The sequence below is a fragment of the Oryzias latipes genome, chromosome 23, assembly GCF_002234675.1.
Source record: "Oryzias latipes chromosome 23, ASM223467v1".
In the NCBI taxonomy this organism is placed as follows: Eukaryota; Metazoa; Chordata; class Actinopteri; order Beloniformes; family Adrianichthyidae; genus Oryzias; species Oryzias latipes.
Genome location: NC_019881.2, coordinates 22241599 through 22264658, shown reverse-complemented (window position 1 = coordinate 22264658; position 23060 = coordinate 22241599). Strand labels below are relative to the sequence as shown.

General features: G+C 43.8%; 1 protein-coding gene across 3 annotated transcripts; it reads right to left on the bottom strand.

Moving 5' to 3' along the window:
- Nucleotides 1-717: 717 nt before the first annotated feature.
- upf2 (UPF2, regulator of nonsense mediated mRNA decay) lies at nt 718-21534 on the bottom strand. 3 transcript variants are annotated; one of them, XM_011491315.3, is made up of 21 exons: nt 21435-21534; nt 19535-19897; nt 18461-19240; nt 18063-18223; nt 17804-17995; nt 17351-17500; nt 16608-16711; nt 16436-16521; nt 16251-16359; nt 16012-16125; nt 15715-15831; nt 15240-15629; nt 12798-13073; nt 12542-12725; nt 9610-9758; nt 8463-8570; nt 8295-8396; nt 8041-8214; nt 4020-4161; nt 2829-2949; nt 718-1707 (listed from the first exon to the last, which is right to left on the bottom strand). In XM_011491315.3, exons 2-21 carry the CDS (start codon nt 19894-19896, stop codon nt 1698-1700), a joined length of 3831 nt encoding a protein of 1276 aa, XP_011489617.1. In that variant the 5' UTR covers nt 19897; nt 21435-21534; the 3' UTR covers nt 718-1697. The 3 variants fall into 3 exon arrangements, with proteins under 3 accessions (XP_011489617.1, XP_020570016.1, XP_020570015.1); XM_020714357.2 differs by having other exon boundaries at nt 718-1704; XM_020714356.2 differs by having other exon boundaries at nt 8295-8393; nt 21435-21533.
- Between the last annotated feature and the right edge of the window lie 1526 nt (nt 21535-23060).

Genomic DNA, 23060 nt, shown 5'->3' with positions numbered 1-23060 from the left:
GGAAACGCTGGAGAAGACGTTCATCCAGGTTATAGAGAACTCATGGTTCTCATCCTCAAGAGCAAAGATTTTACTGTCAAAAAGAAACTGAATTGTTTTCATAACATTTCAGTTGTTCGAATTGAAACAAATGTTCATTCTGTACACTCAAGTGTTCGTCAGTGCTGTGTCGTCTGCAGATCTTCAAGCTGATGGAAGTGCATTTCTTGTTTTTCATCAAACATTTCATCATCAGAACACGCCAAAATCCTAAATAGTCTTTGTAAAATGTTTGCATTGTTAGGTTTTTACTTTGGAAAATGGATTAAAACATATTTGGCTCTTTAAAAAAAAAAAGTGTCTGAAAACCCAGAGCACTGGACAGTTCTGCACCAGTCTTCTAAAGCTTAAGCGAGTGAATTTGGAGAGTTTATGCTAACCGTACTTTACCTATGTTGACAATAGGCCACCTTTATGCATGAATGCCGGCTGCATGAACATGCTCAAACCATCATCAATCGTTCTAAAACTGTTGGCATTTAAGGTGAGATTAGCATGCAATTGTTAGCAAACTAACGCTGTGGATCTGTTCAAATAAATGATGGGAACTTTGTGGCTAAGCTAGCAAAGGCTTTTATTTTGACAGAAGTTTTAGTCCATACTTTTGCAGATAGCATAGAAAAGTTGTGTGTTAATATTTGATTGTTGTCAACCAGGATAAAAAAAGGGAAACTCTTGTTTGTTTTTCAACCATCTTTTATTCTATAATGTATTGGTTACATCAGGATTCCTTTATAAGTATCACATCATTTCGTTTGCTCAACACTTTGCAAAAGCTTAAATGGTTTTGAAAAACCCAAAACAGACTTTTTAGTCCAAAGTGTGGTAAATGTAACACAGATGTTTGCTGCACCACAAAAAAAAAAAAAAACACTAAAAGACCACAAGAAACAGAAAGTATAACGTCGACTCCTCCTCCTCCTCCTCCTCTTCATCAAACAGAAACTGAGCAAATATCCAACCAAAAAGCAGGAAAAAAAAGATTTGGTGAATAAACAAACAAATGAAAGTGTTCCTGTAGACTAAACTTTACGATGTTTTCTTCCTAGTTTTAACGTAGATTCTCTAAAGTTATGATCAAAAGACGGACTTTGCTCCATCTCTGCTAATTTCATGTAGAACGTGATCATCAAACGTAACGGCGCCACTTCTCTTTCTGGATCTTCAGTCACGCTACCAGCGTCCACGTGGATCAGAGCAAGCGTCCCACCGTGTTCTCTGCTGCAGTTCAAGTCCCAAAAGCACAAATGAAAGAAAGAAATCTGCTTGTTCACTCAGTTTTTTTATTCCTGTTCTCCTCCACCTACGAGGCGAGACGTCACCCCGCCCCACCCCCACTCGCTGTCGGGTAAGTGTAGTCTGTCGTCCCCGCGGTCAAGATGTCTTTGTCATCTCAGGCAAAAGACAAAAAAGAAAGAGAGCTGTGTGTCTGAGCCCTGACCCCGCCTCCTGGTTTTGGCTCCTCCTCCTCACGCTTTGGCCCCCCAGCAGGGGGGCAGTGTTCAGGTCAGGGGTGTGGTCTGTCCCGGCAGCAGAGTGCGTTCGGGGGCAGATTCGTTACCGATTGCGATCGGTGTTCCCCGCTGATCTCCTCCTCATCTCTCTCTCTCTCTTTTGCTGGTTCAATCTGTCTCGTGCTCGCTCGGCCCGGACTCTGCTCAGCGTCTCCTGGAGGACAAACAGAAGGTCACTGCAGCAGAACTGAAGGTCACCTCAGGCGAGCTAAAGGTCACCTCAGCCGAGCTAAAGGTCACCGCAGGCGAGCTAAAGGTCACCGCAGACGAGCTATAGGTCACCGCAGACGAGCTAAAGGTCACCGCAAATGAGCTAAAGGTCACTGCAGACGAACTAAAGGTCACCGCAGACGAGCTAAAAGTCACCGCAGACCAGCTAAAGGTCACCGCAGACGAGCTAAAGGTCACCGCAGATGAGCTAAAAGTCACCGCAGACCAGCTAAAGGTCACCGCAGACAAGCTAAAGGTCACCGCAGACGAGCTAAAGGTCACCGCGGATGAGCTAAAGGTCACCTCAGGCGAGCTAAAGGTCACCGCAGAAAAGCTAAAGGTCACCGCAGACGAGCTAAAGGTCACTGCAGACGAGCTAAAGGTCACTGCAGACGAGCTAAAGGTCACCGCAGGCGAGCTAAAGGTCACCGCAGGCGAGCTAAAGGTCACCGTAGGCGAGCTAAAGGTCACCTCAGGCGAGCTAAAGGTCACCTCAGGCGAGCTAAAGGTCACCGCAGATGAGCTAAAGGTCACTGCAGACGAGCTAAAGGTCACCGCAGACGAGCTAAAGGTCACCGCAGACCAGCTAAAGGTCACCGCAGACGAGCTAAAGGTCACCGCAGATGAGCTAAAGGTCACCACAGACGAGCTAAAGGTCACCGCAGACGAGCTAAAGGTCACCGCCGACGAACAAAAGGTCACCGCAGACGAGCTAAAAGTCACCGCAGACCAGCTAAAGGTCACCGCAGACCAGCTAAAGGTCACCGCAGATGAGCTAAAGGTCACCGCAGACGAGCTAAAGGTCACCGCAGACGAGCTAAAGGTCACCGCCGACAAGCAAAAGGTCACCTCAGGCGAGCTAAAGGTCACTGTAGACGAGCTAAAGGTCACTGCAGATGAGCTAAAGGTCACTGTAGACGAGCTAAAGGTCACCGCAGACGATCTAAAGGTCACCGCAGACGAGCTAAAGGTCACCGCAGACGAGCTAAAGGAGTCAGAGCACCAAACACACATCTGTGAGCTGCCACAGAGGTGGCACCGCCCCCATCAGGGCTTGTGTCTCACCTTCCTCCCGTTTTGAAGATGAGGTCAGCGTTGGGAGCGCCTTTGGGGTGCTGGTATCGGGGCCGGCGGTCCCGGTTGGTGTTAGCTTGAGCCGGACGCTGAGCCAGGGACTGCATCATCTCTGTCAGGCACAGAGCAAAGGCGGTTCAGTCAAAAAGCAACATCAGTGACTGACTGACAAATAACATCACTTTTAAACGGGGAACTTTCTGCTGAGTCATGGTTCATGAACACATAAAAGAGGGTTACAGTAAAAAAAAACTAGTGCAGTCAAAAGTTTGCATGCTGATGTTCAATAGACTAATAACTCCAAGGTGACGTACAGATGCTAATGTAAACGTTGACAAATTCCAATAGCATGCTAACGTTAGCAGGTTAACGTTAGCGTGCTTTCGCTATGTAGTGGCTTGGATTTGAAAGGCAATTCACTCACCATGCTCACTACTTTTATTTTAAACGACTAATATGACATCATCGACCTCACCAAGTGAAAATGTCATTAATACGAGCATTTTTAATGTTCATTTATGAATCCACCGTCTCCTGAAGATAAATACATCGATGATTTATTGAAAAAACAACTTTTTTTTTTGGCAAAAATTGTACCAACGCAATGCATTGTGGTCTTTATTCTCTGATCTAGTGAGCATCGATGTACACTGTTTTTATTTTACAGAGACTTCTGGGAAATGTCTAGGGCTCTGGATTTCAGAATTGTAGATTCGGACAGCTTTAGAAAATGGCGAACGCACTATAGAGTGGACTATGTAGTGAGCAGGGAAGGAATTTGAACACAACCTTAGTCCAGTTTTACCTTCAAGTTTTTGAAACTTTGACAAAAATAAAACAAACAACAAATCATAAAGATGATTATATGCAATAAAACAGAACTTGCTTTTCAAAGTAAAACTTCTCCGACCAAGACTCTTAAAAAACAAAAGAAGCTCTCACAACTATCACCATGGTAACTAAATTTTTGACTAACAGCAGTCAGGACAGAAACTATGGAAACAGGAACCAGGTTCTTCTGAAGCAGAACATGATCTGATGGGCTGAGACCATAGATCTGCGTTGGTTTTTCCTCGACTGACTGGTTCGACGACTTTCCGTGTACCAAGGTTTATTTAGTAACAGTGAAGCAACGACTTTACGAAGGTTATTCAGCCAAAGGATTGTGGGTGGCGGTCTCACCCTGGTAGTCCTCCTGCTCCTGCCTCTCGTTGATGTCCAGCGTGAGCTTCTTCATCCTCATGCGCTCCTCCTGCTCCGCCTGCTGCTGGTTGAAGTGGTTGGCAGCCAGGTGGGACGACAGGGGAACGTTCAGGATCTTATACTGTCGACGACAAGAACCAAACACAGAGCTCTCACCTCAGCCAGAAAAACACAACAGAAATAGCTGACATTTTTATTCCCAAAAAAAAAACCGTTTCTGGACTCGTTAGGACCTGGGTCATAAAAGTAAAAACAAACAAAAGAAAAACAGAACAGAACCTCTAAATGTTCCTTAAAGAAGGTCCATACAATGGAAACACGGCCAGCAACTCTTCATCTCAGGTTTCTCTGAGAAAAATAAAATGTTGATTTAGAAATGAAAAAATATTTCTGAATATTCCAACATTTTAAGGGAAAAATCAACATTATTAAGTAAAAAAAAAGTCAACATTTTTTAGGGTCTAAACTTAAAAATAATGAATACAATTTTGGATTTTATATCCTCCTGACAACCAGGAGGATACATATATACATATATTTATTTATTTAAATTATTTATCTTTTTATTTATTAATTCTTTGTTTTAACATCTTAACTTATTCTTTTTATATTTCAAGTGTTTTAGGCTTTTCATGCATTAACTTATTTCATTTTTTTATGTTTTAGCTGTTTTTATATTTTAACTTTTCTATTTATCACTTTTCCATTTTAGACGGTTTACGAGTGTTTCCCCCCCCTTGGTTGGGGGGTTTGTGTCGATGCTGACAGCCCGGCCAACAGGAGGACAGAGCAGACGGCGCCTTCCTGGTTCTCTCTTCTTAAGGTTTTCTCTTTCACATTTCTCTTTTACTTGTGCTTGTTTTTGTGTATTTTATTATGGGGGGCTTATTTATTTATGTTTGCATTGGAGTTTTTGCATCCTTGTTTGTTTTTAGGTACAGCACCTCGAGTTGTTATCTTAACATGAAAGTGCTATAGAAATAAAATTAATTTGAATTTGCAACCAGCAACGCGTCCTCTGCAGAGGACATTGGGGGCTTGTCAATAACACCAAATCTGAACGGGTGGAGTTCTGGGATTTGTAGTTTTTAGTGGATTTAAGGGTTTTATTCTGGTAGTGTGGAGGTTAAACAACAACTTTACAAGATGAGATAAAAACACAACATTGTAAAACATTTTGAAGAAAACAAATGGATAAAAAGATCCCGTAAAAGCAGCAGTGCTCAGAAAGTGGAGCAGCAGAAGGTGTTGAAGGTGCAGCACACAGCTCCGCTCTGTTCTGTCAGGAGCTCAAAGCAGCTTCTGTGGCGTGCAAACACGTCCTCGGCGGCTGGCTGAGGCCGTCTGTGCGTGTTTACAGAGGAAGTCATTTCCCGTGGCGCTGGAGGTTCTGTGTGCGCCCTCTGTGCTCCACGCGAGCTCCTGTTTTTTCTGGTGTGTTTGCGGCAGCTGCTGGACCGAGTCCTGGAGGAGAACTGGACACACCCTGCAGAAACACGGGCCCTGCCCTCAAACCACACGCGGCCGCTCCTCCAGGCTCCTCAGGACCCTCGACGACTGAAAACCAGCAGGAAAAAGGCGCCCGAAATTGACCAATCGCAGAAGGGAGCCAAAGATTCGAGGGGCGACTCTAAACCTCTTTTCCCCCCCACTTGTTTTAAACGACGTCCCAGAACTTAACCTGCATTCACACGGCGTCTCAGAGACTTCTGACCGAACCCCCCACACCCACGTCATGTCTGTACTGTGGGGTACCACAAGGCTACATTCGAGTTCCCATTGTCTCCTTCTTTTGTACCCATCTATAACATCCAACTCTCTTCTTCTCGCTTCTTTTTTTCCAGTCTGGTCCAACAAAAAACAACAAGAATCCATATAAATAAAGTTCAGGCTATAAAACAAAAGGAGTTTATGCAAACATACACCTTCTGTGTCAGCAGTTTCAGAACTCCCTTTTGTAACAGTAAAATCTGCTCAACACAAGAGGCCTTCAGCTCTGATCTGTTTGCTCAGCTGTTGGACAGGACAAGTTTGAAAAAACAGAAAAACCAAGAAAACAGACATATTCAAGACAAGAAAAACCTCGTATATTGATTTGCGGCAAGTAAAAACCTTATTTGGTCCTTTAGAAGATCTGCACATAACTGTCTGACACATAAGAGTTCTGGTTCCGCCGGTGGAACCACTAGAACACGATAGTTTATATATCAGGCACTATAATCCCTGAAATTCCATCTGATTGTTTGCCTGGTAGATGAAAATTAAAGATACTTCAAAAAACGCTCTACTCAGAATCAGACTCAGATTTGGATAGAAATCTTCATCAGAGTCACATTTCTGACATGGAAGATGGAAAAACTTCCCAATTTTCTAACCTACAACCTTCCAATCAGCGGTTAACCCCTCTCCCTCTGTGCCCTCAGAAAACGAACAGCCATTCCGACAAGAGTCAGAATAAAAGCTCTGGTAACTGGTGCCGCACTCATCAAAGCAAAGAAAAAAGAATAAAACCAAAGCAGAAGACCTGTAAAGTAAAGTTCTTCACATTTCTGGGTGTGGAGCGTCTGCCAAAACCACAGAAAAGGAAAACGAGCAACAATTGGAAGGACACAAACGGAACACTTTTCTTTTGTAAATGAACCAGAAGAAACAACGTCTGCGCTCAGATTCTTCTCGACTTCACACAGAAGAATCAGACTCGTTTGCCTTCAGTGTTTCCAGCAGTTCTACAGACGTTAGAGCCTGGAAGACGGGGTTCTAGTTTTTGTCTCCGATTATTCACACTTTAGTTCTAAAGTTCATCAAACTTTCACAAAGTTGTCTCACTGGTTTATAAAAATATTTCCAAAATGGCCTCTCACAGGACGCTGCGGACATTCTGAAATCTGTTTTCTCTTTGCAAAAATTAGAAACAACTTCATCATCATCATGGCGAGGCTTCGTAAACGAAGATTATGAAGAGGGCTGTCCACGTCTTCTACAAGCTCGGTCGTGGCTGAGCAATCCAATATGGAAAAGGCAGACCCTGCAGCAGAGGCTGCAGGTGAAAGTCTGTTCTGGATTCGGTGCAGTCGTGAGGCCGGCTATTCTCCTTTGTCGTTTGTCTTTTAGACTAGCCCGTCGCTTGTCTTCAAAAGAGGAGACAGCGTCTTTGATGTACTGGCGCCAGGTGTCACGACCTTTTGCCAGAATAGACCACTGACGATGGTCGATGTTGCAAGCACCAAGGGATTTCTTGAGAGAGTCTTTGTATCTCTTTTTTGGTGCCCCTCTATCTCGCTGGCCTGATGCAAGTTCGCCATACAGAGTGATCTTTGGCAGTCGGTGGTCCTCCATCCAGTGTACATGTCCAGCCCACTGCAGTTGCGACTTAAGAAGCCTGGCCTCTATGCTTTGGATGTCTGCCCTCTCGAGGACTTCGACATTGGTGACAAAGTCGCTCCAATGGATGCCAAGAATGGTGCGTAGACAGCGCTGGTGGAAACGTGCGAGGACTCGCAGGTGATTAGAAAAATTAGAAACAACTTAATGAGGTGTTAATGTACTGAGACTAATTTAAGACAAAAAAGAAAAAGAATCCATGATAGGAGACTAATCTGAGACCAAAAAAAAAATCTGTGAGGCTGGAATTATTTAAGACCAATTTGGGACAAAAAAGGAAAAACCATGAACAAAAACTAAACGGAGACTAATTAAAGACAAAAACAGGAATTCATGTGTGTTTATGTGTGTGAAAGTGATTATTTTCAGCCCTCATAAAACTGATTTACTTTACAAACTATAATCAGCTCTAAATTAAATGATGGAATCAATCATGACCATCACTTCTTATTAAATACTAATGTTAACCAGGAACTACGATTAGATGTGTCCATCCACATTTGGAAACAATGTTATCTCCTGTTTACTACGGTAAATCAGTCAGAAAAAGCTGAAGGGATGAAAAGCAACCAGGGAACCGACTGGAGTGTAGAATGTGGGTCTGGAGCCAAACCTTTACCTGCTGCTTGTTGCCTTTGCGCGTCAGCATGACGAACTGCATGGTGTCCGAGCCCTCCGAGTCTCCCTCCATGATGCACTGCTGTCCAGATCCGCTCTTCTTCAGCTGACTCTTCAGCTGCAGCGGGATGGCCACGTCCAGCTGGTGCACCTTCACCGCCTCCCCGCTGCGCTGCTGTGGCGTCAAAATAGAGGAATCTCGTCAACGTCGCCGGTTCCCTGCGGCGCTGTTTTAGGAGTGCAATCCAGGCTTACCTGCAGGTTCTCCAGCATCATCTTATCCAGAGCCTGAATGAAGTCCTCATCTTCAGCGCACGCCACGTGCTTCAGCCCGCCGCCACGGATGGTCACTTCCTGCTGACGAGTCAAAGTGAGAGGCGGCTCTGCAGCTTCACGGCTGCTCGGAAACTGGACCCCTCTTACATTGTTCTCCTCATCAGTCTCATTTTCTTTATTGGAGTCGGTCAGATAGTCTGTGTTCTCCTCTTCCTCCTCCTCATGCTCCTCCTCCTCCTCATTTTCTGACCCTTCCTGTGATGAAAAACAGTGAAAAAGAAACACAGGAGGAATGATTTTCATCTGAAATCAAACTCTGATGCACCTCCTTTGATTTCCTGCTGTCACTAAAATAAATACTTCAAAGCGCTTAAAGCGGAGAATGAAGCTTTCATTCAACACTGGAGATAAAAGAACGAGCAAAGTTAATGAACACAGCAGCAGTTCCCTCAGCTGAACGTGCGAGCATCGCTGGACTTTGGCTCCTTCCTGGTGTTTTACTCAGAAAAATACCTTGAAGAAAAGCAAACACTGTCGCAGCCGTCGGCTCTGGAAAACACCTGCCTTCACGTCAAAAACAAAGAGAAACTTGAAAACGAATTCTTCACATTAAGAGCGTGACTCTGCACCAGCAGCTCTTCTCCAGCCTTTTTCAGCCCATCAGTGAAAACATCTGACACCAAATCACTCAACTACATATAGAAATGATCATATAATGATATATAGATACATTTTCTTTACTGATGACTGTTTTTACTTTTTTATCTTTGAGCATAAAAATGAACGTTTCCTAATTTATTACCAAACTGTGATCGATGAGACTTTTTAAAGGCGGATTCTCGAGGAGTTCGGAGGCGAAAGAAATCCCTAGGTGGAGTTGGAGACGGTAATTTTTCTGGAAATTTCACCATGGCGAGGTCAAAGGTCAACAAAACTTCAGTTGTGGCTGTAGACTTACAGTGTATGGGTGCGATTTGGGGAGTGGGAAGTTTTCTCTTCCCATATTGTGTGAAAAATCGTCAAATTTCACACTTTGCCACAAAGTGGCCGTGATGCCGTAGTGGCCATCCCATAATAATTTTTAACTTTCCTTTGGATATCCTCGACACGTGTGTTTTGGTTTCATTCTTCAATTTTGACCAACTTTCTTTGATTTGTTAACCAATCGTTTTCTTTGGTGGTTTCTCCCGATGTGATGATGATTTAAAAACTATATTTCTGGAGATGAATTCAGCGTCTCAGAGTCCAGAGTGACCGGTAGGGCGGCGAACATCTGAGGAGCGCAGGAACTCACGTCCTCCTCCTGCTCGTTCATTTCACTCTCATTTCCCGACTGCTCCTCCGTCTCAGCACCACCCTCCTCCTCATCGTCGTCGTCTTCCTCGTCCAGACCCTCGCCCTCGCTCATGGCGCTGGAGCGGCCGTCCTTCTCTGCCGCCAAACCTTAGGGAAAACACACACAAAAAAAGGGGCGTCGTTCTTCAGGTTTCATTCCTCTTTGATGACTTCCACGTTTGGACTCAGGAGGTGATGAAGAACCTCAGCTTCATGGAGCAAACGAGGGGCAGGAGCTGCAGATCAGGTACTGCTGTAGAATGTGATCCAACAAGCTGATGGGAAAAAACGGCGCCGCTGTTCGGCTCCGAAGAACCTTCTCTGCCGCCGGAGGTCCAACCTCCGGCTCTGAACAGAGACGCCTCCAAAAAAAGCTCAGAACCCGGACTTTGGAAGGTCACTTTGATATTTTTGGCGTCCGCAGTTCCGCTCCAGCTTCCGGAGGCCGCGGATCAGCTCGTCACGCTTTCTTTCCGCATTCCACGTCAACAGCTCGAGGGGGCGGAAGAAGGATGAGCTCAGCCGGACGCACCTGTAGGAGCGACCCCGCCCTGCTCCCTCAGCATTCCTGAACGCCGTGACCTCACTCCGGCACGCAGAGCTGCTCCCTCTTTCAGCCGCCTCGGTTTATTTACGACGGCTTTGAGCGTTTGATCTGGAGCTTAAAAATCAATTAAACTGCGTTTTTTCAGGCGGCGCTCATCAATCCGGACGCTCCGGAAGGTTAAAAACAGAAACCAAAACAAACGGCGTCTGAAACCGTGACGCCATGCTCCTGAGAGCAGCAGCATCATCACTAAAGTCATCCAGAAGATGAGACTCTGTTCATTTCAATAATCATCAGAAAACAGAACAGCAACAAAAAACACCACAACTTTATGAACCAAATACGGAATATTTCCATCTATAAATATAAAATCAAAAGGAAAAATGTGGTTTCAGAGGTTTCTATGTTGGTTCGCTGATATTTAGGGTTACATTTTATTCTGTTTTTTAATTAATTCTAATGTGAAATGATTGAAAAGATTAACCACTTTTTAATCACCTTCATGAATATTTTTTGTTTTAGGTGAAAATGTTACCTGACAGCCCCCTAAACTGAATGACTGTTTCAACTTCCATGTTTGTAAAACTGCAGGTCAGTTTCTGGAGATAAAACTTTCAGCTTTTTCAATAAAACCGTTTAAAGATCCGCTCAGATAAAAAAAACGTCCTTTTGGAGAGAACGTGGAGAGGAAGGGGGGCGGAGTTGTTCTGTGCCAACAGTCACAGCTTAAAGGTGAATTTGAACTCCTGCCGCTCTGCAGAAACTATGTCCTAGAAAACAACAGGTTTTTTGATTTAGGCTGAAAACAGCAGAACAGGGGTAAAAAGAAAAAAGATCAGAGGATGATGAGAGTGGAACTTTAAGATTATTCAGACCGGACCTTCAAGTCTAACGTTAAGAGTTCAGATTATTGTTCTGCTAACCCAAAACTTATAAAACGACGGAGGGAATTCTGCTTTAGGATTTTCTAATAGAGCGCAGTAACACACCATCACAATGCCACCACCATGGCTAAAGTGTGTTTGGATTGACTCCAGATATTTGGATGTCAGTCCGGATGTCCCTCTGTGTTCCTCCTTCCTCCTTCAACTTTACGGATCCACGTTGGTCCTAAAACACATCAACTCTGACCTGAACTGAGTCCAGTGAGGCCTGACCTTCTGCTTAGAGTCCTCCTTGTGTTCTTTAACCTGTAACCTGGCTGGGGAGGTTCTTCACTGCTTCAGGTTCCAGGAACTTTGGTGGAACTGAAATTTTGTTCTGATTCAACTGAATGGGGGTGGGTGTGTGTGTGTGTGTGTGTGGGGGGGGGGGGGGGGGTACGTCTTCCACAGACTGGAAGGAGAATCTCTCCAGATCAGATCAACAAACCAGATCGGCCCACGACCTTCACCACCAGAGGAGCATCTGATGACATGATGCCAAAACAAGGAGCTTCTCTAAGCTCCTCCTTGACCTTCATGTGATCACCCCCCCCCCTTCAATCAGTCCAACCTGACTGGCAGCTTGTGGCAAATCATCACCAGCATAGTTGGCAGCCTCTTCAGGAAGTGGAAATGAGCGCTGAAGTGGTATTTCCTGTCGGCCGGTGCTCCTCAGGCTTCACCCCAGAGACCGAAGAACGAAACAAACCATTACGGCTTTGGATCGTCTGGCTTCACCGCTGCTCGTGTTTTCTGTTTCAGCTGCTCCACATACTTCAGCGATGACACAACGAGCATCTCTGAGACCTGAGCTCTCAACAGGAGCGCTTCTGGATTTGTTTGTTGAGGGAAAAGGGGATTACGGGAATGTTCTCCTGATGTTTGTCTGACAAACTCTGGTTCCTCGTAATCTTCACTTGAATCTTCAGAGGGAATTTTCCCATTTGGCTCTGTGTTTGTGGAGAAATCTGATTGTGACAAACTTCAGCTCTCTGGCGCCTCACTGTGGATGCTCTCATGGAAGGAAAATTTAGACATGAGCACAAACAGATATTAGACTGCCTTGCTCAACGGCACATCTAAATCTGCAATTAGCTCTTAAACATAAAAACCTTCAGAATCTTGAGGCTGAAAGTGAAGAAAGGTTCGTTTTCTAGCCTCAAAGAAATCTTTTTATGATCCATAGATCTGAAGATAGATCTAGAAGCTGCTGGAACCTCTGACCTGACCCAGTGACCCCCCCTCCCCTCCACACCCTTTATAGAAACCTGTCGGACTGAAAGAGGCGGGTCAGGGATGCACCCTCCTCCTCATCTGGGAAAAATGCGGCTCCACTGGCCGACCTGGAGCTGCAGAACCGGCAGAACCGGCTGCAGCACAAGCAGCAAACGCCGACGACAGGCACGCCGCGCGACTCTTACCCAGTTTGAAGAGCACCTCCCTCTCCAGGTCGGCGACCTGCTTGGTGGCCTCCTCCAGGGAGCCGCTGAGCCTCATCTTGGGCCGCAGCAGCTCCAGCGTGTCGCTGATCATGTAGTCGATGTCGATTGGGAACGGGTGGTCCTTGGTCCAAATGTCCACGCTCTTTTTCCACCAGATGTAGCGCTGCGGAGACACAGGAGGGGGCTGTGAGGCGGCGCTTGGCGCTCACGTTACGGTGGCGTGGACGCCTCAGACCTGGAAGTAGATGAGGAAGCAGTCGAGCTTCTTCTTGCTGGAGCCGCGGTCAAAGTACTGACCGCAGGTGTCCAGGAGGGTGCAGACCAGCCGGATGCGGAACAGGTGCTCAGGAGGATCCAGGGGACTGGCGCCGCCGTCCGGGTTCACCCCGAAGGAGATGAAGGAGAAGAGCGTACGGAAGATGACGGCCGACTCTACCATCCGGTAGTTGTAGAGCTCGCCCAGGAATTTGGCGCTGCTGATGCGGCGCTGGTTAAACTTGGGCTGGTTGACCTGCAAACAGACCAGAAACATTCAAACGTGTCCAACGAACTCCTGCTAGCTGAGGGTCACGACTCGTCACATCAGGAACACTTCTTTGTAAAACCACAATGTTTGATTGTCAAATGAAACCCAGGAGAATTCAAGACGCTGACGTTTTTCTGGAGGTTTCGCTCTTTTCTTTGTTGTTTTTTGGTCAAAATTTCCGGTTCAGCTACAGAGGAACAGTGGTTTTTCTCCTCGTGTTTAGCAGATGTCCCTCATAATCTGAACCTCCTCGTGTTCTTGGTTCTGTGGATCTACGAGGCTGACAGAACTGGTGATCATCATCATGGCGTCCTCTGGCGCTCGCAGCACAATCGTACCATTCTCAGGTTGTGAAATGAGCCCAAACCATCTGGAATTTGGACTAAAATAAACTCATGGGTGTTTTGTTTTTTTAGAAAATGGTTTTAAAGTAAAAGAAAAAAATGTAAAAAATTGGGCTGTAGGTTTTTGCCCACATCACTCAGCATCCAATCACTTCAAATCACAAAAAAGAGAAAATGTGTCAAATGTTTTAGAAAAGTCATTCACAGAAAACGACAGGATAGTTTGATTCAGATCATTACAGAGCGATGTTTAGCGTTGAAATGAGAAAGTTCAGAGGGGCGGGGCTAAAGCTAGAAGGTTCAGCAGTGTCGTTTCCATCAGTCTGCACTTCAGGAATCAACAAAAAATGTGCCGTTTGCTGCCAGCAGGTTCGGGGTCAGCGAGGAGCTCAGGTTAAACCAGTCACTCCTCGAGCCGTCAACCGGAGGCTTCGGCGTGTCGAGCGACACGTAGCCGGACCGCCACGACTACAGCGAGGAGCGAGGAGATTCCAACGTGGTCTGAGCCGCTTCTTTCATCAACGATCACCCAGCTGAGCGGTGAAGTCGCTCCAACCAGAGAAAGTTCAACTTTTTTCACCTTAAAACTAAAAAGGAAACTTTTCATTTTAAGCTAGAGTTTAGAAAAACAAATAAATATAAACAGATATGAATGAATATTGAAATATGAGAATCCAAAATCTTTAGCATTTTTTATCTATATTTGTTGTTGTTTAAAATCTGTTGAATTTTTATTGTTTTGAGAGACGAAAAAAAACTTTTTTATTAAGTAAAAGGGGCAGAAATAAAACATTTACTTTTTTTAAAAACCCTTTTATGGTCACAAAAAACTGGTTTGTGTGTTTAATGGGAATTAATTAATTAAATAAATCTATATTGTTTAAAAAGGCGAAACAACATAAGTTTTATTCTCTATCTGCATGATCTGTTCTTTACCTTTAAGAACAGACGGCTTCTGCTGCCCCCAATACCCCCCAAAGGTCTTTTACCCCCTTTACTTTTCAGATGAAGGAAGCCCCCCCCCCTTTCATTTATTAGAATAAAGTCAACAAATGATTAGAAAAACATCAACATTTGACAATTTTGAGAGAAACATCTCAATTCTGAGACTAAAGTTTTACAATAAAAAAACACAATTTCTGAGAATAAAATCAAACTTTTTTGCTTCGAAAAGTTGTAGTTTTACAAATTTGACAGGTTTTCAAAAATAAAAATATTAAATTTAGCTTCAAAAAAATTCAGAGAAATCTGATGGATATGATTAGCTTTTATGGTAAATGTACGACTTTTTTTCAACAAATGACTACTTGTAAGTGCACAAATTTATCCTCGTAAAATCTTTTTTAAATAACAAATATTATTTTTATCATGGAATAATTTATACTTGTCATGAATTTACTAAGTTTCTTTTTGTGAAATTTTTTAGTTTTTTAAATAATTATCTTCATAAATCAACAAATATTCTCATAAAATTTTCCAGTAATCGTATGACTAAACTGTACAATCTTTATGTTTTTCTTATATCTTTACGACTTTATTGTCACATGTTAAAATATTTTCTTTTATAGTGGCCCTAATACTCTGTCATATTTTTATGTTTAGAAATGTTTGACCTTTTTACGTGTTTATGAAGTCTGATTACTAAGACATAACGTTTTTTACCTAAACCATTTTTTTTTACGTTAGGTAATAAACACAGAAATGTGGAGAAACGGTTCAGAGAGTGGGAGGAAGCGTTTTCATGAAGATCCACGTCATTTCAAGCTTGATAGGAATGACTTGAAAGCTGGAAGGATTCGGTTCTTACCTCCATGCCCAGCCGTATGTCCTCCAGCACGCTGTCCACCACGTGGATGCCCACGTCCTCCTGGTAGGCCACCAGGCCGGCCAGCAGGTTGGCCACGCAGTGGATGCTGTTGTACTTGACGTTCCAGATGTTGACCATGCAGCAGATCAGGTAGCTCTTCACGTCGGGGTCCTGCCAGGGCAGCTTGCGCATCTGCCTGAGAACCTTCTCCGTGGTGACTTTACTCAGGTCCTTGTAGAGCAGCTTGCGGATGTACTCCTGCAGCGGAGGCCTCTTCTTCTTCACCGTCTTCTCCATGGGGGGAGGGTTGCAGTAGTAGTAGGCGTTCTCCACCATGGTGACGTAGCGTGCATCCAGATGCTGCGCCTGCTTCTTCCGCATCATTTGCTCCTGGAAGAGTGGATAAAACACGGGATGAGCTCCGGAGCTACTCCTCTGGAGGGTTTGGCCGCCGGTGTCACGCGTTTGTACCGACCAGCAGGACGCTGGTTCGCAGGTGGGAGTCTGGGGAGCGGAAGAGGAAGCGGCCGCAGGTCTCCAGCAGCGTGCACGCCATCTCTATGTGGTGATGGGTAAAGTCAGACAGCAGCATCTGCAGCGACAAACACAAGAACACTCTTTTATTGCTTCAGCTGAGAACTTTAAGGTTAAAACAATAACAAAATATAAGAGTTTATCTTTGGTTCTGTTTGAAAACTCAATAAGTGATGGATGTACACATAAGAGCCAAGATGATTGATGGGTTTTGGGCTCAGGAAAAAGCCCCACCCACCTTGAGACAGTGCAGAGTGTCGGTTTTGGAGAACATCTTGAACTTGGCCAGCTCGCCGATGAACCTCACGGTTTTATTTTTGGTTTCGATGTTGATCTGGTCCTTCTTACGAATCTAAAACAAGCAGGAATCAGATTCACAAAGATTATTTCCTACAGAAGATCCAAACTGCGTCTCTGGAAAAGCAAACTTTAGGTTAATTTAGGATTTAGGATCATCTGGTGATGAGGAGGACCTACGTGAAACCGGAAGTCTCCCTTCAGCATGGAGCACAGATCTTCAGCCACATCAGACATGCAGGGATGCAGAGTTGCAACCAGGCGAGAGTAAAACGGCAGCAGATCCAACCTGAGAGAGGGGAATGAGTCAGCGCTGCTGATGTGGAGCCACGGCGCCCCCCGGTGGTGATTCAGGGAGAGCCTACCTCTGCCGGGGCACGGTGAACAGGGCTCGGACCAGCTTCCTCCTGTTGGCTTTGGTGTTCATGTTCATGCAGAAGTCCATGGCGGCCTGCAGGATGAACACAGGCCTGATTAAACTCACGAGTGAAGGACGCTCTCCGCCTTAAAAACGTGACCGTCTGCGTTAGTCGTCACCTTGTCTATCAGGTCTCTGTTGACGCAGTTGGGAAGCTGCTGGATGAAGGCGTCCACGATCAGCTTCAGGTGGGAGCCGGTGCTCGCCTCCTCGTCCTCTTGTTCTGCACGGGAACATTCACGGACGTCAGGATTAAACAAATGACGGTGACTGCCTTTTAAATTCTCTCAGAGGGTCTGAAGATGACAAAAACCTCCTTCGGTTTTTCCAAATAAAAACCTCTCAAAATGAGAAGTTTTTGTGGTTTTGATCAAATTAAATCTGAGATTTTTCCAAACAAAATTCCAATTACAGATTTGAATCCATTTTTGCATTCCTCTCTGTAGTTTCTGTTAGACGCACTCCAGTGAAAAGGGTGTTTTTGTCATATTCTTGAGACCGTTTTCTTATGATGGAGCACATATATAAAGAAAATTAAGCTCAAAATTGGATTTCTGAGTATTTCTTTAGACAAGAAAATACACTGGGCAGGGCAACAAGCTGCCTGCTCTGCTCCATCCTGATGCATCCACTGTCAGACAAACAGATCTACGAACGTCTTTATTTTCCTCGTCTGAGCTGGAATCTGGATCTAAACTGTAGGATATTGCTCGCCATTGTTAATGTTAGCTTGAGGGTGTGAGGGGCATTAAGCTAGGGGGAGAGCACGTAAACAGAAGGCTGATGGGAAAGGAGGGAGGGACTTTAAACAGCAATTTCAAACGAATCCCTAAAATCAGTTTCTCGTGGCGTCATTACTGACCCTGCTCATCCAGCAGCTTTTTGGCCAGCTCCTCATTCTCCACCTCATCCGTCCCCTCCAGCTCCAGAGGCTCATCTGCGATGTCCAGGGCCTCCAGCTCCAGCTCCAGCTCCTCGGTGGTGCTGGCCGCCTCCTTTCCGTCTTTGCCATCTGACCCCAGGACCCATGAGGACAGAAGGAGAACATATAAGGCACGATGGAGAAGTTTCAACGTTTAGATGAACTCTTTAAATGTTGTTTTTATCGGAGTTAACCCTGAACAGAACTCTTGTAATAAACCCTTTAAAAACAGAAAATATTCATATATTTTATATTCATAAAACGAGTCGGTTTTTGAAAGGAGGTGAGAAGAACTGAGGCCCAATGTGGTTCCAGCTGATGTTTTATTCCTTCAGAACCTAAATGAGCCTTAAAGAGCTTCTACACAGCTCTGTTACTGTTTGGAATCAGAACCTTTGGCTTCGTCCTTGTCCTTTCCCTGGCTGCTCTTCTCGTTGTCCTTGAAGAGGATGGCAGGGACAAAGGCCTTCAGGTCCACCAGGTTCTCATAGAAGTTGCGAGCATCTTCATCCTCCCAGATTCCTCCCTCCAGGTCGTATTCCCCTGGCTTCCCCGGGGTGAAAATGTCGATGCCGGGTCCGTGCTCTGCGGGGACAACGTTACGTTAGCATGCTAACATGTTTGGCTCCCTGAGGACTAAGGGGTCACTCACCCTCCTGCACGGTTTTGTCCTGGGGAAGTTCTGGCATGTTCTCGTCCAGCAGATCAGCCAGAGATTGAGTGTTGGCCAGAAGCTTCTGGTAGGAGGTGGCAAACTCCTCATACTGCTTATGCCGGTCCTCGCTCAGCTCCCCTTTGGAATGCAGGATGCGCCTGCAGAGGAGGACGAGTCGCAGAGAGAGGAACCGAGCGAAGAACAGAGTGAGGAACCGAGTGAGGAACAGAGTGAAGAAAAAGAGTGAAGAACAGAGAGAGGAACAGAGTGAGGAACAGAGTGAAGAACAGAGAGAGGAACAGAGTGAGGAACAGAGTGAAGAACAGAGAGAGGAACAGAGTGAGGAACAGAGTGAGGAACAGAGTGAGGAACAAAGTAGAAACTCTGGATCTCACCTGTTCTGTCTCTCAATGTTCTGCAGCTCTCGGTGGTCTTTCTTCAGGTGCTTGGTGAGGGAGGTAAAGTATTCTCGCAGAAGGTTCTGGAAAGGCTGCTGCTTCTCCACGCTGATGATCTCACAGGGTGGGAAGGTCAAGTCAAACTTCTCGGCCGCCAGCTTGACCTTGCGTGGAACCAGACCAGCGATGTCGTCTCCGCAGTGCTTACAGAAGCTGATGACCACAGACACGTGCGTGTGCGTCTCGCGGTCGGTTCCGATGATGTTCTTCAGCTGCTCGTAGATGAGCGACAGCCCTTCCTTGTCGGTGAAGAGGCCGACTATGGTGAGCTCCGCGATGAAGCGCAGGTCCGTGCGCAGCTTGCTCACGTTGGGCGCCTTGTCCTCCTTCCGCGCTTCGAAGTGCTTCTTCCACGCCAGCAGCAGCAGCGGAGCGAATTCGGCGTAGCGCTGATGGAACAGCGAGCACAGGTGCACGGCGCAGCCCACGTCGGAGATCTTCAGCTTGGCCTCCACCACCGAGCTCACAGCCTCACCGATGTATTTGCTGAGGTTGAGAGAGGCAAAATCGTTGGAGAGCGCGTCCCGCTGCTGCTCGGTGAGCGTGCGCAGCTTCTTCACGAAAGCCGTGTTCTTCTTAAGGCTGGAGTCCAGCCGGCTGAAGAAGGCCTCTTCGGGCCGGCACTCGTGGGCGTTCTGGTTCTTGCTGCGGAGTTCCTTCCTGCAGTGGTGGCGCTCCCAGGCCTCCTGGTGCAACTGATGCCCCTCTTCCTTTTCTCTGCGGACAGAACAACGTAACGTTTCTCTCCAACTGAATTCTCAGCATTTTAGCTCCTGGTTGCAGACAGGAAGTTGCAGTTATTTTTATTCGCAATGTTATGTGAAGCTGCACAGACGCTAACAAGTCAAAAAAAAAACTCTAAACATCCAAATTCTGACTTAAATAAAAGTGTTTATTTAAATTAACTGCAGAAAGGAATTAAAAATATAGATTATAAAATATAAAGAATGAATTTAACATGATTGAAGCCCAAATTTTCTCATAAACACATTGAGTTGCATATTCTCTTACTTCACAAGAGCTGCCTCCTCCTCACGCTGCCGTTTGGCCTCCTCCTCCTGGAGCTTTCTCTCCTGCTCCTCCTGCTGTTTCTTCTCCTCCTCCTCTCGTTTCTTCTGCTCTTCCTCTGCTTTTTGTTTTTCCTCCTCTTTCTTTTTGCGCTCCTTTTCCTCTTTCTTCTTTTTTTCCTCCTCCATGCGCTTCCTCTTGTCCTCCTTGCTGAAGTCCTTCTTGCTGCTCATCTTGACCTCCTCCTTAGATCGGTCTCGAGGAAACGTCGCCTTTTTCTCTCCTTCTTTGTCCTTCTCTTTGCTGCTGAAAGTGCCGGGGTCTTTTTCCTCCATGTTTACAGAGTGTTTGTTTTCAGCAGGCATACTGAAAGCAGCCAAAAGGAAAAAATTTTCTTTTTAGAGCAGTTTGCAAATGAAGACACATTAGAATTGATCCGTATGAACTACATTTCCACCCTCATATGAGGCCTGGAGCTGTGAACATGCAGCTAAGATCAAAGACACGGACAGCAGAAATGAACTTTGTAAGGGTGGATGTTCAGTAGAACTGTTACTCCACATAAAACAAAATAAAAAGTCAGTTGAGGGGATTTGGACATCCGGCCAAAACGCCACCAGAACACCGTCTGAGTGAGAGATTATGGAAATATTTAACAGGGAGGAGCCCCTGTAGTGGACCCAGAGTGCACTGGACAGAGAAGTCCCCAGAGCAGTGTTCTTAATTGATTAGTAAAATCTATTTGAACTCTATAAAAAGAAAAAAAATATGTATATATCCATCAAGTAAAATTCTCCTTTATAAATAAACGAACCCACATCTGCATCAGGGCTGAAAAACAACATGTTTTCTCACTATCAAACTTTTATTTTATTTATTATTTTATTTTATAGTCTTTTCATATTTAATAATCAGTTAGAATTGATTTCATGTTTCCTAAAAACAAAAAAGAAATCATTGGTTTGTGTTACACAAACCAAGATGCGAGAATGATGATACCCAAAAACAGATGTTTCCAGTGATCTAAATTTATTTTACCTCAAATCAACAGATCAACAACATTTATAACACAACCAAAGTTGTCTTAAAGCACAACACAAAAAGCAAAAGGACATCAAAAAGATCGTTACCAAATTATTTTAATCCAACTCAATCCAGATTATTCCAGTGAATCTAGATTATTTTAAAATCCATGACATTAACAAATCCATAGTTTAAAATTATTTATTAAAAAAGATTTAAAACAATGGCAGACACACGACAAATAACAAAAAAGTTATTGAACAGTTGGAATAAAAAACAGCAGTTGTGAACCGATCAAAGTGGATTCTTGCCGGTTAAGGAAAAAGTGGCGATCATTGCTTCTTTTTCTAGTATTTTTTATTTACGTTAACACCGCATTTATGAAACTCGAAACACTGGAAGCTTTAAATGTAATGCATTCTAAAGTTATATTTAAAAAAAAAAGCATTCATGTTCACTTGTTGTCTCTACATGGACGGTTTAAAAGCCAAGGCTAGAATTTCTTTCCACATCCGTAGTTTCAAGATGAGAGCCGCTCACCCACGCAGCGACTCGCCCGGAGATACAGTCTCAATAGAAAACCTCTCATTTAATATTTGTTAAAGATTTAGGCAATAATCGCATAAAAGAGGTCCACTCCATATCGTTATACGGGATCTGACAGAAGTAAAGTTCGGTTTCAGATTCAAAACAAACCCAGAATTAGCATTAGCATTAGCCCAGAAAATTAAGCTTCGATGAAACAACAATTAAACAAGCTCAGCTTCTTAGTCACTAGGTAATACGCCGCTATAATGTAAAATTTAAATACCCAAATTTAAAAAAAGAACCTAAAATGCTCGAATCTAATTCATAAACCAACTAAAATGAATAGTTTTACCTGCTAATTGTAGCACAACAAACATCGAAGACAGGTTTCCGTGTAAACGGACGTAGGACCTCTTATTTTGGTCGCTGAAAATATGCCTTTTCAAAATTAGAAATAATTATCTTTACCCTTTTATTTCAAATCTAAATGTTTTTTCTTTGCATATTTTCTATAAGTTTTATAGTGTAATTTATCTAAAGCAACAAGGATATGATATATAAAAGATAATTAAGTTAACAGGCATTACTTTGGAACACTTTCCCTCCTAACGTGTTTTGGGCGGCAATTTAACAGTTTTGACAGTTTTTTTGTTTTAACTTCTTTAGATTGTCTTTTGACGCCTAAAACCTGCATAAAATACATTTTGAAAATACAATTTAAATAAGTAATTTGCAATTCACTGCAACTGACGTTTACAGCCTTGTTTAGACCATTTAAAAACCATGATTAATTTACTTTGACAAGTTAAACTCCACAGCTTTGACAGCAGGCAACGTATTTAAGCTTTATTTTGGGGGGGGGGACTTCCCTATCATATTCACAAAATGATAGACAGTTTTTGACTCCTGCACAGTGTCTCTTAAAATATGGTTAGTAGGTAATGTGAATTTGGAATTAAGACTTTCTCTTTAAAAAGTAGTTTTTTCTTTTTTTAACAGCTAAATTCTTTTTTTCTTTTTTAGCTATCTATGTTTTTTTCAACTGCTTGACAGTTGACAGTTTATATAATAAATGTTTAGAACCCCCCAAAATAACCTTGGGGAACTCCACATCTAATCAGATCAGATCTGAAACCTTTAAAATTGCAAAAAAAAAAAAAAAGTGAAAGAGATAGAACAATCTGCCTAGTTTGTTTCTACGATGATAAGCTGCTTTTGACAAACAGTTGGTTTGTCAACTGTTGGTTTGATGGAACGGTCAGAGTTTAGCTTTTTTAGAGGTCAATAGCAATTGTTGTATTTTGAAAAGGTCCATTTTTTTTCACCAAATAGGCGTACTTTGTTTTTTTAGCTGTTTTTATTTTAGTTGTACAGTATCTTAAAATAAAGAGACATTTATGTTGATCAGGTTCCAAATTGTCACATTTAATTTGTGATTCTCCTGATAAAAAAAGGCATTTTTAAAAGGATGCAATGACGTTACTTTGAAAATTCTAACAGCTCATCCATAAGCATGAATGAATTTATAATCATTTGTCATAGAAATCGTGCAGGTTTGTTAATACCTTTACTTATTAAATTATTTTGTTATTTGTAGATTATTTTCTATTTACAGCCTCCCACAGAATTTGGGTCACTTAACTTTATTGACAAAGGATCAATGAGACAAAGATGTATCAAGAAAGATCAAGAAAGTTTTACAGAAGAGTCATTTTAGTTTAACCATTCATGGAGCCCATTCACTTGCAGTTGAGTTTTATCATGATAAAAGTGTAAATAACTTACAAAAATTATTTTTTGTATACGAATAGTTCAGACGCTTTCTTTTTAAATTAAGTTTCAGATTTCTACACTTTGATTCTACTTCCTGTCTCCATTCTGCTTCTCTTTTCTCATGACTCCTCCCCTCGCTGAAGGAAGATGATCGTTTTTCCAAACTGATTCTTTAAATGGAGTTTCCTTTCTTTCTGTCCCCTCC

What these genes read in the sequence shown, in the direction of transcription:
- upf2 (XM_011491315.3), bottom strand. Translation starts at nt 19,896, where the DNA reads ATGCCTGCTGAAAACAAACACTCTGTAAACATGGAGGAAAAAGACCCC. An exon ending in AACATTGAGAGACAGAACAG is followed by an intron (nt 18,224 to 18,460) that starts GTGAGATCCAGA and finishes CCTCCTCTGCAG; the next exon opens with GCGCATCCTGCATTCCAAAG. An exon ending in ACATACGGCTGGGCATGGAG is followed by an intron (nt 13,074 to 15,239) that starts GTAAGAACCGAA and finishes GTCTGTTTGCAG; the next exon opens with GTCAACCAGCCCAAGTTTAA.